General features: G+C 41.1%; 1 protein-coding gene across 1 annotated transcript in view; it reads left to right on the forward strand.

The window, feature by feature from the left end:
* SRD5A2 (steroid 5 alpha-reductase 2) overlaps window positions 1–21,122 on the forward strand; it is a 39,844-nt gene extending 18,722 nt beyond the window's left edge. The window contains exons 2-5 of the mRNA XM_029936320.1: window positions 8,764–8,933; window positions 14,139–14,240; window positions 16,488–16,638; window positions 19,456–21,122. Of these exons, the coding sequence (XP_029792180.1) occupies window positions 8,764–8,933; window positions 14,139–14,240; window positions 16,488–16,638; window positions 19,456–19,522 (490 nt within the window). The 3' untranslated portion in view covers window positions 19,523–21,122. The remainder of the gene's footprint in view (window positions 1–8,763; window positions 8,934–14,138; window positions 14,241–16,487; window positions 16,639–19,455) is intronic.
* Window positions 21,123–21,479: the final 357 nt, after the last annotated feature.

The raw sequence follows: 21,479 nt of genomic DNA on the forward strand, positions 1-21,479 counted from the left end.
AAACTTTATATTTACAGAGTACTTATCAGTCTCTGTATCAGAACAAACACAAGAGAATGAAAATGTCATTAGCAGCATAGGAGGGAATTAAAGCAAAATGGTCCCAAACCAGGAAAACTGAGTCTCAGAGCATATGTGGGATCTGAATGTCAGATTCACCTGCAACCCTCCCCCATAGCACTAACTGTCAACCTCTTGCGCTTCTTGACTCTCTTTTCTTTTATCTTCATTGTTTTATTGCTTTCTACATTGAAACATTTATTCTAAACTGCTTCTAGCTTTCCAGCAGCAAAATCATTCACATCGGAAGGATTTTATTTGCCCTCCTGGGGTTCCTGACTTTCGAGAGCTGGTGGCTTGTGCTGGGTTTCACCAACTCTCTTTTTTTTTTCCTGCTGGGAAATTCAGCGAGGCTACCTGTCCTAGGGAAGGCCCCTTCCAGCCTGTGGTATGGCCCTTGGGAAAACCTATATACCATCCTCCATGCAGATCTCTCTCTCTCTCTTTGTTTGCGGGGCAGAGGAGGAAGCTACTCTCGAAGGGTCTGGGTCCTGAAGGATTGTGGAGCAGAGCACCACTGCTGAGCAACATTACGCCAGGGCATGAGCAAGAAATGAACTTTTATTATGTGGAAACTCTGATACTTTAGAGTTCTTTATTATAGCCATGAGCCTGTTCTGATTCTTACACACTCCTTTGGATGAGACACATGAGTTTTGGCTTTGCATTGAAACTTAAAAAGTCTAGAGGTTAGGGGTGAGGTAGATGCATGATTTGATTTGGAAGCATGACTCACATGCAAGGACCAGTTTGGAGGGCAGTGTGGGAACTGACAGGGCCACACTGGGAGGCAAAAAACTATTTAAAATAAAAAAAAAAATAACCTTTCTATAGCTTTCCAGGACCCTTTCCCTTTGAGAACTCAAGCTACCTTCAGGCCCTCAAGGCTTCATGGGGTGTGAATGGCAAGAGAAACAAAATCTTTAGCAACTGTCTTGTGTCAGGCACTTTTCCTGGCATAAACATTTAATTTTTTACAGGAATCCAGTGAGGTAGTAAAGATTAACCTCAGTTTACAGATATTTACCATCAACTATAGTCATTATTCTTTTTGATACCCAGTATGTCCCAAACTTGGCCAGTGGAACTCCTTTGCAGTTGGTACCTATGTAATTTTGACAGTGCCTGTCACCCCCCTTTTAATCTTCAATTGTTTCCTTACTTTCCAATACTTCAAAACACTTCTATCTCAGCTTGTACTTTTCCTACCTCTGATCTGGAATGAGCTATTTCTCCACGATGGCCTGCTTCTTTTAGAGAATAGTATCCACAAATTAAGACCTGGCACTTATTGCTATTGGTGGGTCATTAGTCCTAGGTCTTTGAGTGGGTCAGAATTACAAGCCATGAATTTATATTGATACTTCCAATTCAAATATAAAATTCATTTCCTTTGATTTTATATTCATATAATTTTCTTTTACACCGAAAATCTTAGTTTTTTTTTTTTTTACTTTTATTTTTGTTTTAGAGAGAGAGAGAGACCATGAGTGAGGGAGAAGGGCAGAGGGGGTGAGTGACACAGAGCAGGAGAGAGAAAGATAGAGAATCCCAAGCAGTCACCACGCTCAGCGCTCAGTGTTGAGCCCAACGTGGGGCTTGATTCCACAATCTTGGCATCATTACTTGAGCCAAAATCTAGAGTCCGACACTCAACCAACTGAGGCACCCAGGTGCCTCTGAAAATCTTCATTCTTAAATCACAATATTATGTTTACTTGTTTGCTTTCTTTGACAATATTTATAAAATAATTTATGTTACAGTAACATTATTACTGATAAAAATAAAATAAATCAGTTGTTGTTATTTCTATGCCATTCTTTTTGTCCTTAGAATATATCCCACTGTAAGGACATACAGTCATATCACCATGTTCAAAAGTCCCTGGAAAGGATTCTTTTGGTGTAGGCTCTTGTGTTACCAATTTTACATACAACTGAATTTATGTTTCACTTTGTTTTCAATTTTACAGTTTGTTCTTTTTGCTGTTTTTTAAACATGTAAAGGCATTCACATGGGTCATATTTCAAAGCTCTATAAAAAAGTTAACTCAGTGAAGTTTCATTTTCATCTCAGTCCTTTATACCCTTCTTCCGTTCCCTTCCTTCTGCCCTCTATGGCTAAGTGTCTTTTAAAATTAGTTTCTCATTTGTCCTTTAAGGTTTGTTTTGTTTTGGTTTGCAAAAGAAGCAAATGTGACCACTTTGATAAACAGTTTGCCATTTCCTCAAAATGTTAATATAATCATAAGGCCCAGAAATTCCACTTCTAGGTATCTACCCAAGAGAATGGAAAACATACATTCACATGAAATTTAGATATGAATGCTCATGGCGGCATTATTCATAGAAGCTAAAAAGTGGAAACAACCCATATTTCTATCAGCTGACAAATGGTAAACAATTGTGGCCTATCTGTATAACTGAATATTATTCAGCTATAAGAAGGAAGGAGGTTCTGATATACACGACGGGGGGATGAACCTGGAAAGCATTATGCTAAGTGAAACGACTCCGTCATGGAAGACCACGTTGTGTGTGATTCCGTTGCTATGAAATGTTCAGAATAAGCAAATCCTTATGGATAGAGAGTAGATTGGTGTTGACCTGAAGCTGTTGGTGGTTGGGGTGGGGTAGGAAATTGGAATTGACTACTACCAGTTATCGGGTTTCTTTTTGGTGTGATGAAAATAGTCTGGAATTAGATTATGATAATGACTGCACAACTCTGTGACTATACTAAAAACCACTGAATTGTGCACTTTAAAGGGTGCATTTTGTATATGTGAATTTTATCTCAATAATGCTTTTATTAAAAAATGAATATATATATACTTAGTTCCTTAAAATTTTTTTTAACATTTCATTCTATTTTTTGAGAGACAGAAAGAGAGTGCAAGCAGAAGAAGGGCAGAGAGCGAGAGACACACACAATCCAGAGTGGGTTCCAGGCTCTGAGCTGTCAGCACAGTGCCTGATGTGGGGCTCAAACCCACAAATGCAACATCTTGACCTGAGCAGAAGTCTGATGTTCAGGCGAATGAGCCACCCAGGCACGCCTCCCTTTCTTGATTACAAAAACGTGGCAAGCTTTTCATAACATACTATTTCTCAGGTTCTGTTTTTTCACTTCCAAATAAATCTCGGAACTTGGATGAATCTTGAAGGAATCATGGTGAGTGACAAAAGCCACTTTCAAAATTGCACATGTTCGATCCTCTTAACATAATCTTGAAATGACAAAACTGCAGAAAATGAGAACAGGTTAGTGGTTACCAGGAATGGGGAGAGGGTGTGGCTGGAAAATGATCGTAAAGAAAGACCCTTGTGGGGAAGGAGTAATTAGAAAATTGACAGTTTAAAAGTATCATAAAATATTATGCAGCCTTATGCAAATACATTTAAAAATTTGAATGATAAGCATGATTTTCTGTGAAAAATATATATTTTTCAGAACTAATTATTAGAATGTCCCAGGAGGCACAGATAAGACAGAGAAACCAATTGTAATGAGAGAAATAGAGAAATTATCAATAATAACAACAAACCCTCCTCCCAACTGTGTAGTCCTAGATAGATTTCACAAAAAGCTTCTGACAAATTTTTAAAGATTGTGTAATTCTAGTTCTATGTGCATCATTCCAGAGCATGATCAAAGAAAGAAGGTATCCAGAGTCTTCTAAGAAAGAAGTATAACATTAGCTACAGGAAATCCTGGAAAATATACTGAAAAACTATTATAAATAATGAGGAATTCAGGATGTGGTTGGGAACAAAATTAATATATTAATATTAGAAAAATCAAAGGCCTTCTTCTATATGTAAAACAATCAGTTAATAGAAGTAAAAGGAGAATCCCATCGACAGTCACACACAAAAAGATTTTATTTTATTTTATTTTTTAATATTTATTGTTGAGAGACAGAGAGACAGAGAGAGAGAGAGAGATCATGAGCAGAGGAGGGGCAGAGAGAGAGGAAGACACAGAATCCGAAGCAGGCTCCAGGCTCTGAGCTGTCAGCACAGAGCCCGACGTGGGGCTCGAGCCCACAAACTGTAAGATCATAACCTGAGCCGAAGTCAGACGCATAATCAACTAAGCCACCCAGGCGCCCCAAAAAGTTTTTAAAAAGTGTAGGATTAAACATAACAAAAAGTGCAAAATCTCTGTGAAGAAACTTAAAAATGTACTGGGGGGGGGCACAAGAAAAGATCTAAGTGAGTACAAAGGAACCACCTGTCAACAACTTAATAGTCATAATGTTACCAAAAATAACACGTCTACTGATCTCTGTTCCATTCTAAGCACTTTGCGTATACTGACTCACTTAATCCTCACAACCCAATGAGATGGGCGGATGAAGAGACAGACACAATGAATGAAGTTAGGTGATAGGGTCATATGGCTAGTAAATGGAAGAAGCCCTATAATTTTTAAAAATTTATTTATTTATTTTAAGAGAGAGAGAGAGACAGTGAGCAGGGGAGAGGCAGAGAGAGAGGGAGAGAGAGAGAATCCCAAGCAGATCCACACCATCACCACGGAGCCCTACATGGGGCTTGAACCCACAAACTGTGAGATCATGACCTGAGCCAAAACCAAGAGTTGGGGGTGTAACAGACCAAGCCACTCAAGCATTCTGAGAAGCCTTACACGTTAACTCCTGTGCACCACCGCCTGAATTTTCTCCTAGTTAACTTAAAAATTGAGATATAATTCACAAGCCGTAACATTCATCATCCTAAAGTGTACAATCAGATGGTTTTTAGTATATGGAAAAAAGTGTTCAACCTTCACCATTGTCTAATTCTGGAATATTTTCATCATCCCCCAAAGAAATCCTGTACCTGGTGGCCGTCAATCCCCTGTTCTTCATCTCCCAGTCCCTGGCAACCACCTGTTTACTTTCTGTCTCTAAGGATTTGTTTATTCTGGACATTTCATGTGGATGGAGTTATACAATATGTGGCCTTTTGTAACTGGCTTCTTTCACATAAGGTATTGTTTTTAAGGTCCCTCCATGTAGCATGTACCACTACTTTTCTCCTTTTTATGGTTTAATAATATGTCATTGTATGGACGTACAACATTTTGTTTTTCCATTCATCATCCATTCATATTTGGATTGTTTCATTTTCGGCTACTATAAATAATGCTGCTGCTATAAATATTTGTGGACAAGTTCTTGTACTAAGTAGGTCTTCATATATTTAAAATAGTTAAAGGCTTTGTCCAGTAAGCTCAGTGATCGGGTTTCTCAGAGACAGCATCTTTTGGTTGCCTTTTCCCCCCTGTGTATGGGTCATACCTTCCTGTTTCTTGGTACATCCCACACTTGACTGTTGACATCGAAGTATTTCTGATGATACTATGCAGCAGCTCTGGAAATCAGATTCTCCCTGCCTTCCAGGGACTCATTGTTGCTGTGTATTGTCATAGTCGTGTGTTTGCTTAGTGACTTTTCTGAACTTATTCTCTGAAGTCTTGGTCATTATCATCGTGGCCACTGAAGACATTGCTCGTTAGCTCTCTGATCACTTAATGATGGACAGAGCGTTCCCTCAACACTGGAACCAATTAAGTCTTCCTGGTCTTTGCCAAGGACCTCTGTGTGCCTGTTAGAGACTCGTTCAGTAATCACCCATGTAGTTTACAGTGATGCTTTTAGCCTTGTTAACTACTTGTGCAAACCTCAAGGTCAATCAGAGGTGAGAGCTTAGGACACTTTCAGGTCTGTTTTTGAACATGTGCATGGTCCTGTGCATGTGCATGGCTGTCTAGATTAGACCTAAGAAATAGACCTAAGATTTACAAAACCCTTATGGCCATCTCATTCCTCCATCTTTCCTTTAAAGCTTTTGGATGAGTTTTTATTATCTGCCCCACTTATTATCCATTGCCTCAGGCCAGTCCTAGTAAAACATTCAAAACCATCCCCCTTCCCTAGAAACCTTTAGCCTTGGGTAAGTTTGAGTGCGGTGGTCTAAAGACAGACCTTTTGCGAGGAACCCCCAGACAGATAACAGGATGACTTCTCCTTGGGAATAAGGCTCCAGCCCTGTTTTCCTCCCTCCAATCCTGGGAATGCGGACTGTTGTCAGGTTGGGCTGAGCTGGAAAGTGGGAAATGGGACGAAGGTAAGTAAGTTAAAATGCACAGTGTTTGTTGCCTTTCTGAGATTCAGCTATTTTCTTGCCCACATGCTCCCCAGGTCGCTGCCAGCCTTTCGCTGATACCCAGAGTTTTGAAAAAGTTGATTCTAACTTTTTATTTGCTGATTTTTTTCTTTGCTTTTATGCTTTTTTATGAACGTTTGGAGGTCCCCCTTCTGCTATATCACTCCCTTAACTAATTTTTACACTTAAGAGTATTTCTAAAATTTGTGAGATAAGCATTCCATGAGTTGGTTTTAAAGTTCAGATGAAGAAATAAATAATATAGAATACATTGAAAATCCTCCCAAAGAGTAATGATTTAATAATAGCCCCACCTACAACTGGCTGGCTTAGTCAGGAGAGCATACAACTCTTGATCTTGGGATCCTGAGTTTGAGCCCCACATTGAAAGTAGAGTTTCCTTTAAAAAAAAACAGCCCCACCTAGTGTTAAAACATATATTAAAAGTACAATTATTAAAACAGTGTAATACTGGCAATAAATGGATCAATGGAACAGAATTGAGAATCTAGGAAAAGAACCAGTTTTTATGATAATTTAATAATACCAATGGTAGTGCATGTCAATGAAAAAAAGAATTAAGTAAATTTACCAGCATTAGGAAAAAAAATTAAGTTGGATTCTTATCTAACTTCTTATCAAATGTATCATAGGTTTAAACATAAAATATAAAATCATTAAATCATGAGAAAATAGCTCTGAGTGGTTATTAGACTTTGGAAGCAACCCAAATATCCATCAAAGTAAAAGAGATAAACACATGTGGTATATTCATACATCACAGTAATATAAAATAATGAAAATATATGAACTATAGAACTTATATACAACAACACGCTTGAACTATGTAGCTTATATGCAACAGCATGCTTCTATTAACAATATGAGTAAAGACATAAGACATTAATGGATCTCCAATAGTCATAAAATATGAGTCCATTCATATGGAATTAAAAATGAACAAAATAAACTATATTTTTATAGATGCATCCAACTGTGGTAAAATTGTAAAGAAGCAAAAAGAAATAATTATTACAAAAATCAGGAAGGTGGTTACCTATGGGACAGTGAATAGGGAGGGACCCATGGGAGGCTTCTGGAGATGACGGGAATGTTCTATTTCTTGACTTGCTTAGTGACTATGTGGGTGTTTCTTTAATAGTTATGCATTAAACTGTTCATGGGCGCCTGGGTAGCTCAGTTGTTTGGGCTTTGGTTCAGATTATGATCTCATAGCTCATGGGTTCGAGCCCCACGTCGGGCTCTGTGCTGACAGCTCAGAGCCTGGAGTCTGTTTCAGATTCTGTGCCTCCCTCTCTGTCTGCTCTTCCCCTGCGCATGCTCTGTCTCTCTCTCTCTCAACAATAAATTTAAAAAATTACAATTTAAAAATCTGTTCACATAGGGGCGCCTGGGTGGCTCAGTCGGTTAAGCCTCCGGCTTCGGCTCAGGTCAGATCTCATGTTCGTAGGTTCGAGCACCGCGTCAGGCTCTGTGCTAACAGCTAGCTCAGAGCCTGGAGCCTGCTTCCAGTTCTGTGTCTCCTTCTCTCTCTGCCCCTCCCCCTCTCATGCTCTGTCTCTCTCTGTATTAAAAATAAATAAAACATTAAAAAAAATAAAAATCTGTTCACATAGATTTATGAACTTACCTATATGATTGTTATATTGAACCATAAAAGAAGGAGAATTACAAAGAAGATATAGTTGATGTCTAGCATTTAATTATACCTTGGTTAAATTTTTATGTTGAAGCTATTTCTATTTGTTTTAGTTCGATCTTCCTGGATTACTCTAGATTCCATAACATTTAAAGGAATCTCTCTCTTTTCTCAAGAGATTCTGCCATCCACTTTCTAGAAATGCTACAATATCAGTAATTAAACCATATCAGAGAGACATATAGAAAACTGTATGGCTGAGTGCTGTTACAATGTCACTCCATTGCTGTGTGGGGCAAGCCAGGCTTTCCCTTTCTTCAGTATAGTCTGGTTTTTACTTGTTGATTGATACAAAGCTGATCTCCAATCCTGGGCTCATAGGGTTGACTCTATTAACTACTGGATGGGGATGAAATTTACTTTTCATGGCTGGTTCAAGAATAAAATAAGGTAATAAATGGTGACTACTATGGAATTTAATGAAGCAAGACAAATAATGGCATAAATGATTGCTGTAGAATTGAATAATAATATTCTTCTTTGCATACGTTCATGGGAAATGATTTTATAAAACAGGTTTGATGTGGAGCCCCTGGGTGTCTTATTTGGTTTAGCATCTGTCTTTGGCTTTGGTCATGATCTCACAGTTCGTGAGTTTGAGTCCCTCTCTGGGAGAACTTGAGCCCTGCTCTGGGCTCCACACTCTCTCACTTTCCCTCCCTCTCTCTCTCTGCCTCTCTCTCATTCTCTCTCTCTCTCAAAATTAATTAATTAATTAAAAATGGGTTTGATGTAATTTTCTATTGTTTCATCCCATTTGATTTTTTTTTTTTCAACAGTGTCTCTTGACCTTTCTTTTCCACATACCCCAGGACATTTGTTTACTCATTGATCACTAGAGGGAGACCTTTTCCAGTTGCATTCTTCATCAGAGCCTTTGTTTTCTGCATGGGAAATGGAATTCTCCAAAGCTACTATCTGATTTACTGTGCTGAATACCCTGCTGACTGGTACACAGACTTAAGGTTTGGCCTGGGTAAGTACACTTGACCGTGTCCAGGGAATATCCCTTCCCATAGCCTAAGTTACCATCACCTCTCCCCACTCTACTACAATGGCCCACAGTGACTTCACTCTCCTCTTCTTTCCCTGCTACCAGTCTTTCCTCTGTAAAGCAGTAGGAGAGATTTTTGAAAAATACGTCATTCCCCCCCACCCCCCGGGAACCCTCCAGAATTCTATTAGTCTCAGGATAAAATACAAATTCCTTACCACTGCCTCTGCCTCTGACACCCAAATATTGTTGGTCCCACCCAATTTCCCATCCCCATTTCCTGCTTCCATCCATTTCCTGTGCTGTAGCCTCAGTGGCCTTCCTGCTGGGCCTGAAATAGTCAAGCTGGTCCAGCCCCAAAGCTTTACGAAAAGACCATTCCCTCTGTCTAGAATGTTCTGTCCACATGTATTCATGGAGGTTGGTCCCTCACTTTATTTAAGTCTCTATCAATTTGTGCCTCCTCAAAGAGATTTTTTTTCTTTTATGGTTTATTAAGTTGGTTTCCATGTAATACCCAGTACTTATCCCAAAAAGTGCCCTCCCCCATGCCCATCACCCCCTTCCCCTCTTCCCCATCCCTATCAGCTCTCAGTATTCAAGAGTTTCTCATGGTTTGCCTCCCTCCCTCTCCCCAACTATTTCTTCCCCTTCCCCTCCCCCATGGTCCTCTGTTAAGTTTCTCCTGTTCCACTATCAGTGAACACATATAGTATCTGTCCTTCTCAGCCTCACTCATCTCACTTAGCATAACACTCTTGAGTTCCATCCACATTGCTACAAATGGCCAGATTTCATTCTTTCTCATTGCCATGTAATATTCCATTGTATACATAAGCCACATCTTCTTTATACACTCATCAGGTGATGGACATTTAGGCTCTTTCCATGATTTGGCTATTGTTGACAGTGCTGCTATGAACATTGGGGTACATGTGCCCCTCTGCATCAGCACTCCTGTATCCCTTGGGTAAATCCCTAGCAGTGCTATTGCTGGGTGATAGGGGAGTTCTATTGTTAATTTTTTAAGGAATCCTCACACTGTTTTCCAGAGTGGCTGCACCAGTTTACATTTCCACCAACAGTGTAGGAGGGTGCCCGTCTCTCCACACCCTCACCAGCATCTATAGTCTCCTGATTTGTTCATTTTAGCCACTCTGACCAGAGTGAGGTGGTATTTCAGTGTGGTTTTGATCAAAGAGACTTTTTCTGACCACGTAATCTAAAATAGTAGAAGACACTAGTTGTTGAATTTTTTTTTTCATTATCTGCAAGAGGAACTCAAGTCAGGAAGATTCAATTGTACATTACTTTGGCTAAAACCAAAATGCAGGATTATCCTTAATTCTTCTCTTTACATTACAAACTCCTGTTCTATCAGCCTTGTACAGCTGCATCTAGCTCAATAACATGTGGCAACTGGGCTCACTTCTCCCTCACTACTCTTGGTCCTAGTCTGAGCAGTGATGACCTCCTCCTGGGAATGCCACAGTGACCTTCAAACTAAACTTCCTACCACTGGTGCTGGCTTTCAATAGCCCCTTTTACAAGCAGCAATCAGCATCAACATTTGAAAACACAAATGACCGGGGGCACCTGAGTAGCTCAGTCGGTTAAGTGTCTGACTCTTGATTTTGGGTCAGATCATGTTCCCAAGGTCATGAGATTGAGCCCCACATCAGGCTCCACACTGAGCATGGAGCCTACTTTAAGATTCTCTGTCTCTGTCTCCCTCTGCTCTTGCTCACTCTTTTTCTCTCTCTTAAAAAAAAAAAAAAGAAAGAAAAGCAAAAAGAAAACACAAATGACCAGAGGATTAGCTATATGAATGCTGATACACACTCACAGTGGAATTTCTGGAGGCACAGACACAAACAAAATAAAACAAAAACAAAGAAGGTCTCTGTGTGCTCCTGTGAGATGTCTCCATCTCTCCAGATGTAGTTATAGAAAAATAAAGTGTGAACAGTGTATATAGTATGCTACTTTTCATGTAAAAATGATGGAAGGAAATTGTGTGTGTGTGTGTGAAACTGAAAAGGGGAATATCAGATTGATAAAAAACTAATTTTAAAAAGGTGACATGTAGGATTTAGGGGGAAGAAAATGGGATGGTGGATGAGCTTCTCTTTTGATATGGCTTTTGTCCTTTGAATCATAAAACTTTATAACTTAGTTAAAAAAATCTAAATGGGGACACCTGGCTGGCTTGGTCTAGGGAGCAAGTAACTCTTGATCTCCAGGTTGTGAGTTTGAGCCCTGTGAGGGGTGTAGCGATAACTTCAATAAGTAAAACTTTAAAAATCTCTGTTACACATCAAGGAGGGCACTTGTTGGGATGAGCACTGAGTGTTATTGGAAGTGATGAATCACATAGTACTCCTGAAGCCAGTACTATGCTGTATGTTAACTAACTTGAATTTTAAAAAATAAATTTAAAGAAAACTTAGAAAGTCTAAATGGAAAAAAAGTTCCCTAAAATTGAGAACAAATAAATAAATGTACCTAACTATATATTAAACTGGTATCATAAGCACACAGGGAAATGACTTATGCCAGTTTACAGGAACTAAGGCAAATGAAGAAGTAAGTTGAATGCCACCATGAGAAAGTGAGCCAGTCTTGCCTAGAAAGGGGAGCGTTCGGAGGTGCAACAGTCCGGTCTTTTCAAGAAGTCAGTGGCCTGAAATTTTTTTAAAAAGGTAGAGGTCACAATGGTCTTAAAAGAGATAGTGACCAACTACTAGGTATGGTCCTATACTGGACTTTGGTTGCACAAACCAGCTATAAGAAGCATTTTGTGTCTCTCTGGGGAAATTGAAATCTGGCCTAGATACTATATAAGATGAAAATCTGGAAGGATATGCACTAAGGTGTTTAATGGTGGTAATTTCTGGGTGGTGGGAATACAGTGTCTGGATTTTCTTATTTTTACTAGTTCACATGTAGTATTCTACATAACATATTTATTTCTTTTGTAATAATAATAATAAGCAGAAATCAGTTCCTATTTTTCCCTGCTTAAAACTGACAGTGGTTTTCTCTTGCACTTAAAAATCCAAGCTCCTCACCAAGGCATATAATGCTTACTGTGTTTTTTAAAATTATCATCCTGTCCACATTTTCTCACTTTTTCCTCTATCTTACAGTTTCAGCTGCAAAGTGTCTATTTCTTAGACACAGTAAACCTATTCTAGCCTCAGGACCTTCACACCTGCTAATCCCTATACCAGATTGCTGTCCCTCAGATCTGTGTGTTCTCATTATTCAAATCACAGGACAAATGCCAAATCTGCAGAAAAGCTTTCCCTCTCCACCTCATCTTAAAGTAGAGATACCTCCTCCCCTCCCCAGCTCATTCTCTATCTCATGATCCTATGATCATCTGCTTTGCAGTGACATTATATAATTAAAACAATTTTAACTATTTGAATTCATTTCTGTTTTCTTCCACTAAAATGTAAGCTCCATGAGAACAGACACCTTGACTGTTTTCTCACTACTGTGTTCCTAGCGTTTAGGACAGTGCTTGGTACATAATAAACTCTCAGTAAATATTAGTTGAATGAATAAGTGAATGAATGGGTCAATGAATGAACATATAAGCGAGTCCTGTACCATCCTTGTGAAACAGGTACTATTAGAATCTCCATTTTACAGATGACCAAATGGAGGCTGTGAGAGGGTCAGTGACTTGCCCCAAGGACACACAGCACAGACTCTGAGTCCGACTTTCTTGTCTTGTCCACTGCTGTGCATGCTATCTCCCCTTCTTCTCTCAACTTCCTGCCAGTGCTATCTCTCCCCAGTTTCCTTTTCTTCCAGGCCAATAACTAAAAAAAATTATTATTGAAGTATAAAGTTGACATACAATGTTATATTAGTTTCAGATGCACAACATCATGATTCAGCAATTCTATACATTATTCAGGGCTCACCAAGATAAGTGTAGTCGCCATCTGATGGCACACCGTGGCCAATGATCTTGTGACTAGACAAGATCGAAAATCATATTATATCATATTTCATATCATAGCAAATGAGGTGAGAGTAGATCTGACTGTTTTTAATTCAAGTGTTCTTGCTTTTTGCCTCATGTGTTTTGATCAGCACAAAAACACACTGTTGAGAGGTGAGGTTGGGCATCTGTGTGGAAAAATGAATGTTTCTGGGTTGTTATGGTGCCTGTGGGGTGCAAGACCTAGCGTCCCTGATCCTGGCTCTCCTGACCACAGACCAGGGCTCTTTCTGAACCAATGAACGAGGAACAAGAGTGTGTGTGTAGTGGCAGTGGTGGAAACCAGTTTGCTGGGTGCCAAGCTCACCAGTCCAGCTCACGTTACTTTCATGAGAATGGATTATCAATGAGGAATGCTCTGAGTCACAGAAACCAGTTCATAATGACTTAAATAATTAGGAATTTATATTTCTTACATAGCAAGAATGTCCAAAGGCTGATGGCTTCTACATTCCTTTAATTGCTACCAGATATCATTAAGATCCCATGAACTTTCTGTTCCACTGTTCCTAACATGTTTACATGTGATCCTCATGATACTCCATGATTGCAAGACAGTTGCTATAACACAAAGCATCCCATCTGGCAATGAAAGAGGAGGGAGGCAGAAGAGGTGCTGGTCCCATCTGCCCTTTTGTCAGAAAAGCAAAACATTTCCAAGGAAACACCCAGAAATTCACTCCCCTTTACATCCTTGTGGCAGAAATGAGTCACATGACCACTTTTCAGACTCCCAGCCTCTCTAGTGTGGGAAGGCAAAGGAAGAGGGTTTGGAATTAAACCTGTTGAGTTTGCCAAACGCAATTTAAATATTTGTGAATGAGTCAAAAGCTTGCTATTCATTAATTCATTAATTCATTCATTCATTCACTCATTCATTCATGCAAGTATTGGATGATGGTGTTGCCCCCCCTTTTCTTCTCTCCCACCTGTCTCCATCATGTGACACTGTTCTATGAAACACTGTGGCCTCTCCACCCAAATTTGGGGCCATGGCTAATTGGCCAACCTTTGACATTCTTTGTAGCATTCCTAGAATTTGAAATTAAATGCCCTTCTCTTCATTTTTAGAAAAAAAAACCAAAACCAAAAACAACAACTTAGCTTGTGAGAAAAACCCCAACATCAGGATACATTTTTAACTTCTTCCCTCTGTCTTCTTTGCTAAGGTGTCTTCCTATTTATTTTGGGAATGGGAATCAACATTCATAGTGACTATATACTGCGCCAGCTCAGGAAGCCTGGGGATGTCGTCTATAGGATTCCACAAGGTAATGTCTCTCCTGCCCTCCAGATTTCTACTCTTCCTTGGGAGTCTGTCCCAGGGATTATGCTGTGAACAGCAAATGGAGGGGCAGGGGCAACGAGAGCACAAATGACACACGATATCTCCATTTGCTTCTGACACCCCTCCTACCCCACAACACATCTGCGTTTTTGATCTATACCTGGAAGTTCAAGAAAGGCACAGGCATCCTCAGGAAGGTGTAAGATGATAGTACGTTGAAGGTGCAGGAGACAACTAACATCCCAGCTTAAAGACAGGCAGAGAGTGAATGTTCCCTTACTCAGCCTTTTGTTCTATTCAGGCCTTCAGTGCATCGGGTGAGGCCCACTTACATCTGGGAGGGCAATCTGCTTCAGTCAGTGTATAGATTTAAACGTTAATCTCACCCAGGAATGCCCTCATGGACATACCCAGAAACAGTGTTCAACCAAATATCTTAGGCACCTTATGGCCCAGTCAAGTTAATGCAAAAAATTAAGCATCATGTGTACACAGAGTGTTGGTCCTTCCTGAGTCAGCTGATAAAGATGAATCCTGTGTGACTTGTCTTCTCCAGTTGACCTGCCACTTGTGTTTTCCTAAAGGTGTGGAGAGGCACAATTAATCAAAAATTAGGATGGGGGGTCTGGCAACTACAAATGCATTCTCATATATAAAGTCACAGAATATTTGGAACCCTAACTGTTCTCAAGAAATCAGGGTGTGAGGTTGACAAATACAAGCAGATGAGAGTGAAAGAGTCCAAGTTATCCTTTGATATTTAACCTAAAAAGGATGGCTCCCATCCTTTTTGATGTAAATGGAACCCAAAATTTCCCAAATTACAGTATTAGTATTCATGTTTAAATTTAAACGTTTCTGACATCCTAATGATATCTACATCAAACAAAAATAATGCCATATATTGATAGATACCATTTTCTGTATTCATAGGCAATTTATAGACCCTTTGCAGTAGGTCAGTGGCTCCTCCCAGGGACTGGAAAATCACAGGTCTGGAACTGCTGATGCAGTGTCATCTTTAAAGAAGATAAATTTAAGGGGCTGTGGGATTTTAAAGATTCACTCACTAGCCAAGCAAAGAAGAACAGAGAATGCTCTTAAAAGCTACATTGCCAATAAAATATCATGGGAAAAAAAAAGCTACATTGTCAAAGTTAGTTTCTAACTATTAAGATATGTTAGAGAATGATTTGAAAACAAAATATTCTTGGGGCACCTAGGTGGCTCGGTTGGTTAAGCTTTAGACTCTTAGTTTTGGCTCAGGTCATGATCTCCAGGTTGGTGAGTTCCGGCTCCACATCAGGCTACAGGCTGACAGGGGGGAGCCTCTTTGGGATTCTCTCCCCTCCTCTCTGCCCCTCCCACATTGACATGTGCGCGCGCGTGCTCTCTCTCTCTCTCTCTCTCTCTCTCTCTCTCTCTCTCTCTCAAAATCAACTTAACAAAATAAGAATACAAGAAAATATTCTTTATATAACTGTGGAAAGAAAAAAATTAGTTTTGGGTGACTTTCCCAGTTTAGTATGGGGCAGAAAGTGGATATATCTACTATCATTGAAAATGTGTTGATTGCTATTTATAGTTTTGATATCAGACATACATGGTTGGATAGAAAAGTAAACCTTGAAAATCAGCAGAAGCAGACCTCGCCAGCCCCCAGGGCGGGGCAAAGCCCCCACAGCGCCCCCTCTCTTCTTTAAACTTGAACAGAGTACATACACTCCTTTGCAGGGGCGGGAGGGCAAATGCCAAAGGATAATCTACTTCTGGCATCAACTCAGGTTTTTATTATTGTCACACTGTGTGTCGTTTCACTTTGTCGGAGCGCCAGCGCGACATCTGCTGACCGGCAGTGTGGGTGTCCGCGGGAGAAGGGAGAAGGTGAGAGGTGGCCTGGAAACGTTACTTAATAGAACGAAAACAAACCCCAGACCTCTGACCCCTCTTCTGTGTCTTGTCTGGGAGCCAGCGGTGCAGCAGTTGCTAGAAGACTGGCTGGAGCCGGTCAAGCAGTTGCGGCCACTCCTAGCGATTCCGGGATGTCCCGGGAACAACAGGCTGCTGTCACTTTGTTTACCCTTCTCCCCAGGAAAACTGCCCTAGAGTGCAGTGACCCTAAGGAAGACTTTAGCCCCTAATTCATCGTAGCTGCCCAATAGGAGGTGGGGGGCGGGGGTAATGTGGCAATGATTGACTTACCATGATGGTTTCTTTCTTCTGCACGCAGGTGGCTTGTTTACATACGTTTCTGGAGCCAATTTCCTTGGTGAGATCATTGAATGGATTGGCTTTGCCCTGGCCACGTGGTCCCTCCCAGCGCTTGCATTTGCCTTTTTCTCACTTTGTTTCCTTGGGCTGCGAGCATTTCACCATCATAGGTAAACTTTGCTGTCTGGGTGACAGCATCCGAGTAGCTTTCTTCCCTAAACAGGCTTTCAGCACTGGGAGTCAGATGTAGAAACAAACCTAAGACTTGTGCTTGTATAAAGTAAGATTGATACAGTAATCCCGACTGGTAAAGTCTGACTTCCTGGGCTTTTACTGAACCTGGAATTTTAGCCAATGACATATTGTAAAAGCAAATTGTTTTTTCCTATGAGCAAAACTAAACCCACTCGGGAGGGATTTGGAGAACCACCTACTGCTCTTTCCTGGGAGAAGCACCTTGTGTCCACACGGGTTAGGTGGCCCCTGCTCTGTGCCATCCTAGCAGGCTCCGCTGCTGGTGGGTACTGGGTGACAGTGGGCTATAGGGAAGGGTCAACAGGTACAAGGAGTGCTTCAGTTCATTCACTTCCATCTCTGCGCTTCAGTTTAATTCATTTCTGCCACATTTCTAAGTGTGTTCCATGGGCGGTACTTTCCACAGCCTCCCAGAGACTTCTGAGGGACCAGCCAGGTCCCACTGGGGGATAGCCTGGCCCCAGGTCTCACGTGGCTACTTTCTTTCATTCTAGGCTTGATGCTAACAGTCCAGGTAATCAGAGAGCCTTGGAAACTCCAGGATTACTCTCCTGGAATTCATGTGATATTAGGGCTTACTGGGGTATGGGTACTCCCCTTTTCCTCTACCTCCACCCTCCATAAATCATAGCCAAGGTCATTGGTGGCTTCCTGGAAAGGCAGCTAAGTGAAGGCTTATGTGGTCTGATTTCAGGACTGTCCCCCTTGCCTGGGGAATTGTAGGGGTTTGGAAACTTTTCTCTGTAGGGCTAACCTAAAGCTTTACTGACATCCACCTCCCTGCCAAAGCCTGCACCTGGATGGGGTGGGGATAAAAGCGTTGACTAAATGTGTCACTGCAGGGGGAAGGAGGTAACATGCTAAGTTGTTACAGGCTTTGAACTTGAATTTCAGATCCTTTCTTTAAAATGGCATTTGTTAAGGAGGGCTTGTTGGAATGAGCACTGGGGGTTGTACGTAAGTGTTGAATTACTAAGTTCTACTGAAATCATTATTATACCATATGCTAACTAACTTGGATTTAAGTAAAGTTTAAAAATAAAAAATAAAATAAAATAAAATGGCATTTGTGGCTGGAGAGGGACAGAGAGAAGGAGTGATAGCCAAGGGGAGAATAGCCTGGGAACCATGATCGGCGGGGGGGGGGGGGACCCCTTAAGCTCCTGCATAGGGGTTTTAGTTGGACCAATGATTAATTTCATAGTTTAGAAGGTTAAACCAAGAATGGGTTCTTTTTCTTGAAGTGGAATTTACGCAGACCTGTCAGAAATGAATGAAACAGTAGCTGTCCTCATGACCCATGCTGGCTGCCTCCTAGACTTGGGGACAGGCTGCAGACCATCTCCAGCCTGTAAGATAGTCCAGAACCCCCCTCTCTTGAAGCAGCTTCTGCTGCCCACCAGTGGTGGAGAGGGAGAGTCAGAGAAGGCACCTGCCAGCAGTTGGAGAAGCCCTGAGAATTGGTCTCAGTGGGGCTGTTGGGGGAAGGACAGCAGTTCCTCCACCAGGGGTTTCCAGAGGGTGCAACAAACGAATTCCTAAGTGTGGCCCTGTCCTGTTAGGTCAGACTGCTCCAGAGGGAGGCCCAGGGGGCATCTTTTTCCTAGGGTTAACAGGGTTTTTTGAGAAGCAACTCATCAGACCTCTCTAATCAAGCACCGAAAACCAGCCAGCTCTTGTCACAAATTAGTACCGTGTGTCCCCCAGTTCAAATTAAGGCACTTTAACAGAGTGCATCATCTTGACGATAACTTGAGAGCTACCAGCTTCAGTTCGGTAGGAGGACAGCCTGGTCACTGTAGGAGAAAGCCATTTCACAACATCTATTCATCTTCAGGGCTGCTGAAACAGATGACTGCAACCTGTGTGGCTTAAAACAATAGAAATTAATTCCCTCGTGGTTCCGGAGGCAGAAGTCTGAAATCAAAGTGTATGTAGGGCCATATTCTCTCAGAGGCTCTAAGGGGGAATCCCTCCCTGCCTCTTCCTGGCTTCTTGTTGCGCCTGCAGTCTGAGGTGTCCCTGGTTTACACAGACCCCTCCTGATCCTCTCCTCCTCCCCTGTCTGTCTCTGTCTTGATGTCTCTTCTCCCCTTCAGTCATACTGGATTAAGGGCCTCCCCTACTCCAGTATGACCTCATCTTACTTTAATAAACTATATCTGCAATGGCCCTATTTCCAGATACTAGGGGTTAAGACTTCAAGCATCTATTCTGGGGCACACAATTCACCCCATAACACAAAGTAACACTTTCTTGGCATTTCCAGGCCTCATGAGGAGATATTTGCCTGGAAATATTACCAGTTCTCTAGGATTAACTTTGCCCAATTGTCTTTGCAGTCTCTGGTTCCTTACTTCCCAGTTGAATCCATTGAGCAATTCTTTCTGGCTTTTACTTTTTTTTTTTTTTTTTGGTGGTAAAATACACGTAACATAAACTTTACCATTTTAGCCATTTTCAGTGTACCATTCAGTGGTCTTAAAGTACATCCATAATGTTGTGCAACCATCACCACTGTCCTCTGGCTGTTACTTTTTTTTTTTTCCCAATACAAGAAGCTTCAATATTTACAGGAGAGGGTGCAGGAGGGAGAAAGAAAATGGACAAATGGCCGTCTGGAAGAGTCTGGCCCTGAATAACTGTAGGTTGGTTAGTCATAAGGATTTCAGACTCAGCAAACCTCCACTGTTGACCACTGCCTATTATAATTATTCTTTCTTGTGTTTTAGGTTCTACCTCAAGATGTTTGAGGACTACCCCAAATCTCGGAAAGCCCTCATTCCATTCATCTTTTAAAAAAAAACCAATAAAAAAGGAACAGAGCTCTCACATGAGTGTTGAGCACCATCAGGCTGCTGAACCTGTAACTTTTAAAGTTGCACAGGCTTCTTGTGTTCTGACAGCTGTCTTCATGGGTACTTAGTGTGTACTCCACCCTCCCAGAGGGCCTCTCTACTGATCTCCTCTTGAAGCTTCAACCAGTCTCTTTTCCACACAGAGGCCTCTATCTGCTTCTTAGCTATTCCTCTTAGAAAGTGAAGAACTTCCCTATATTTTCTTCCTTGGGTGATCTGAGTATGTGTGACCGGATACCTACACTCTATTAATGTAAGACATCTCTGTAGCCAGAAAAGGTTCCCATTGAGGGTATTGCTTCTAGACTTTATTAAAGGTACATATTTTACACCCTTACAAATGAGCAGATATTGAAGATCTGAAGCCGCATGGATCCCAAGCAAATGGAAACTCAGTCACACTTTCCTTCTCCTTAGTTAATTATGGAAGATGTGAGATGATTAAGTGGACTTCTAATAGAGGAAGCTCTCTTCATCTTGCTAAAGATGCAATGATTCACTGACCCCATTTCAAATGTGTGCATTAGCTCAGCACCTCTGTCTTCCGGAAGATTCCACGATCCATGTTAGAGATATCCCCCAAACTGGTGTGGTCAGCTTTTCATGACCATGAAAAGAAAGACATGACTCTGGTTGGCTACTGAAGAGAATAAAAAAAAAGTGTTTTACAGCAGGCGCTGTCAAATCTGGTATTGTCTGAAACCTGTGGAAATATCCAAATAATGAGAAAGTGTTGAAGAAGGGAATTGACTGGGGAAGATCATACATGGCTTGCCTGAAGACAGCATTTGCAGCAAAATGTCACATATCAGAAGTATATCAGCTGTACTCAGCAATTCTTTTCTTCTAGGGTTTCTTCACTGCAGTCCTTGGGATCTGATCAGAAGGCATTTCCTGGGGGCAGCCTGGAGGCAGTCCTCAAAGTCCCTCAGGGCAGAGGCTGACCCGTGCAACCAGAGTGATGCAGTTGGGCAGAAAGCTTGTTTTGTTAGGCTCAGACAGGGCTTCACACATAGTTTGACTTTCTTGTTTTCAACATTTGAGGTTTCCAATATTTCAAAGTTAGGTCTCTACATTCCAGTTTCATTTAAAAAGTTGGAGGGTCTGAGCCCATGGACCCCACTAAGAATTGGGACTAATCAGCTAGTATGTGTTAGAATTTGCAACCTCGGTTGGAGGGGTCACCCTAGCATGGGTGCTTAAGACATTAGGGTCTCCAGGGAGGGGCTGAACACTCATAATTAGGATGTATAAAAATATTTGTCCCCTCAGGTCCAGGTTTGTGGCAAGTGTTGGTAGTATTTAGCAAGCCCTTTTGAGAAATGAGCACCAGTTTTATCAAGCGAGGTGCTAAGTACAGAAATTCACTATATAAGAACATAAGATGCTCAAAAGATCTAAGGGTGAAGTATATTACTGAAAGATATAAATTGTAATCATATAAATAAGTGTTTTTCTGTTAAATGCTTCTCAAATAATGGATGTTAAGTGATTTTGTTTGAAAGATCCCTGGGCTTATAAATATTTTTATAAGATGTTGATCTGTGGCGTTTTTTGTTGTTGTTGTTTGCCTTTTTTTCTCCCCTCCCCCCTTTTTAAAGTATTGCTTCCTTTTTCCTCTTCTCTCTTCATTTTGTCAACTTGAAACATGGGTCTCTGGGTTGAAAACAAAAGAGAAATATAACTTAATAGTGTGTGTCAGCCACAGCTCAGTACTCCAAGAAGGTACAGGAAAGGTGCTGGAGAATGTGCTAAGGCTAGATGCTACCCCCCACGTTCAAGAATATACATGTGGGGAGACATTCTCAGTGAAATAAATCTCAAGGTGTAACTTGGGCTCTGTGAAACAAAAGACTTAGCAATTCTCTCCATGACATTGACAACTGCCATTATTAAAA

Source organism: Suricata suricatta, chromosome 4 (assembly GCF_006229205.1).
Source record: "Suricata suricatta isolate VVHF042 chromosome 4, meerkat_22Aug2017_6uvM2_HiC, whole genome shotgun sequence".
Classification (NCBI taxonomy): Eukaryota; Metazoa; Chordata; class Mammalia; order Carnivora; family Herpestidae; genus Suricata; species Suricata suricatta.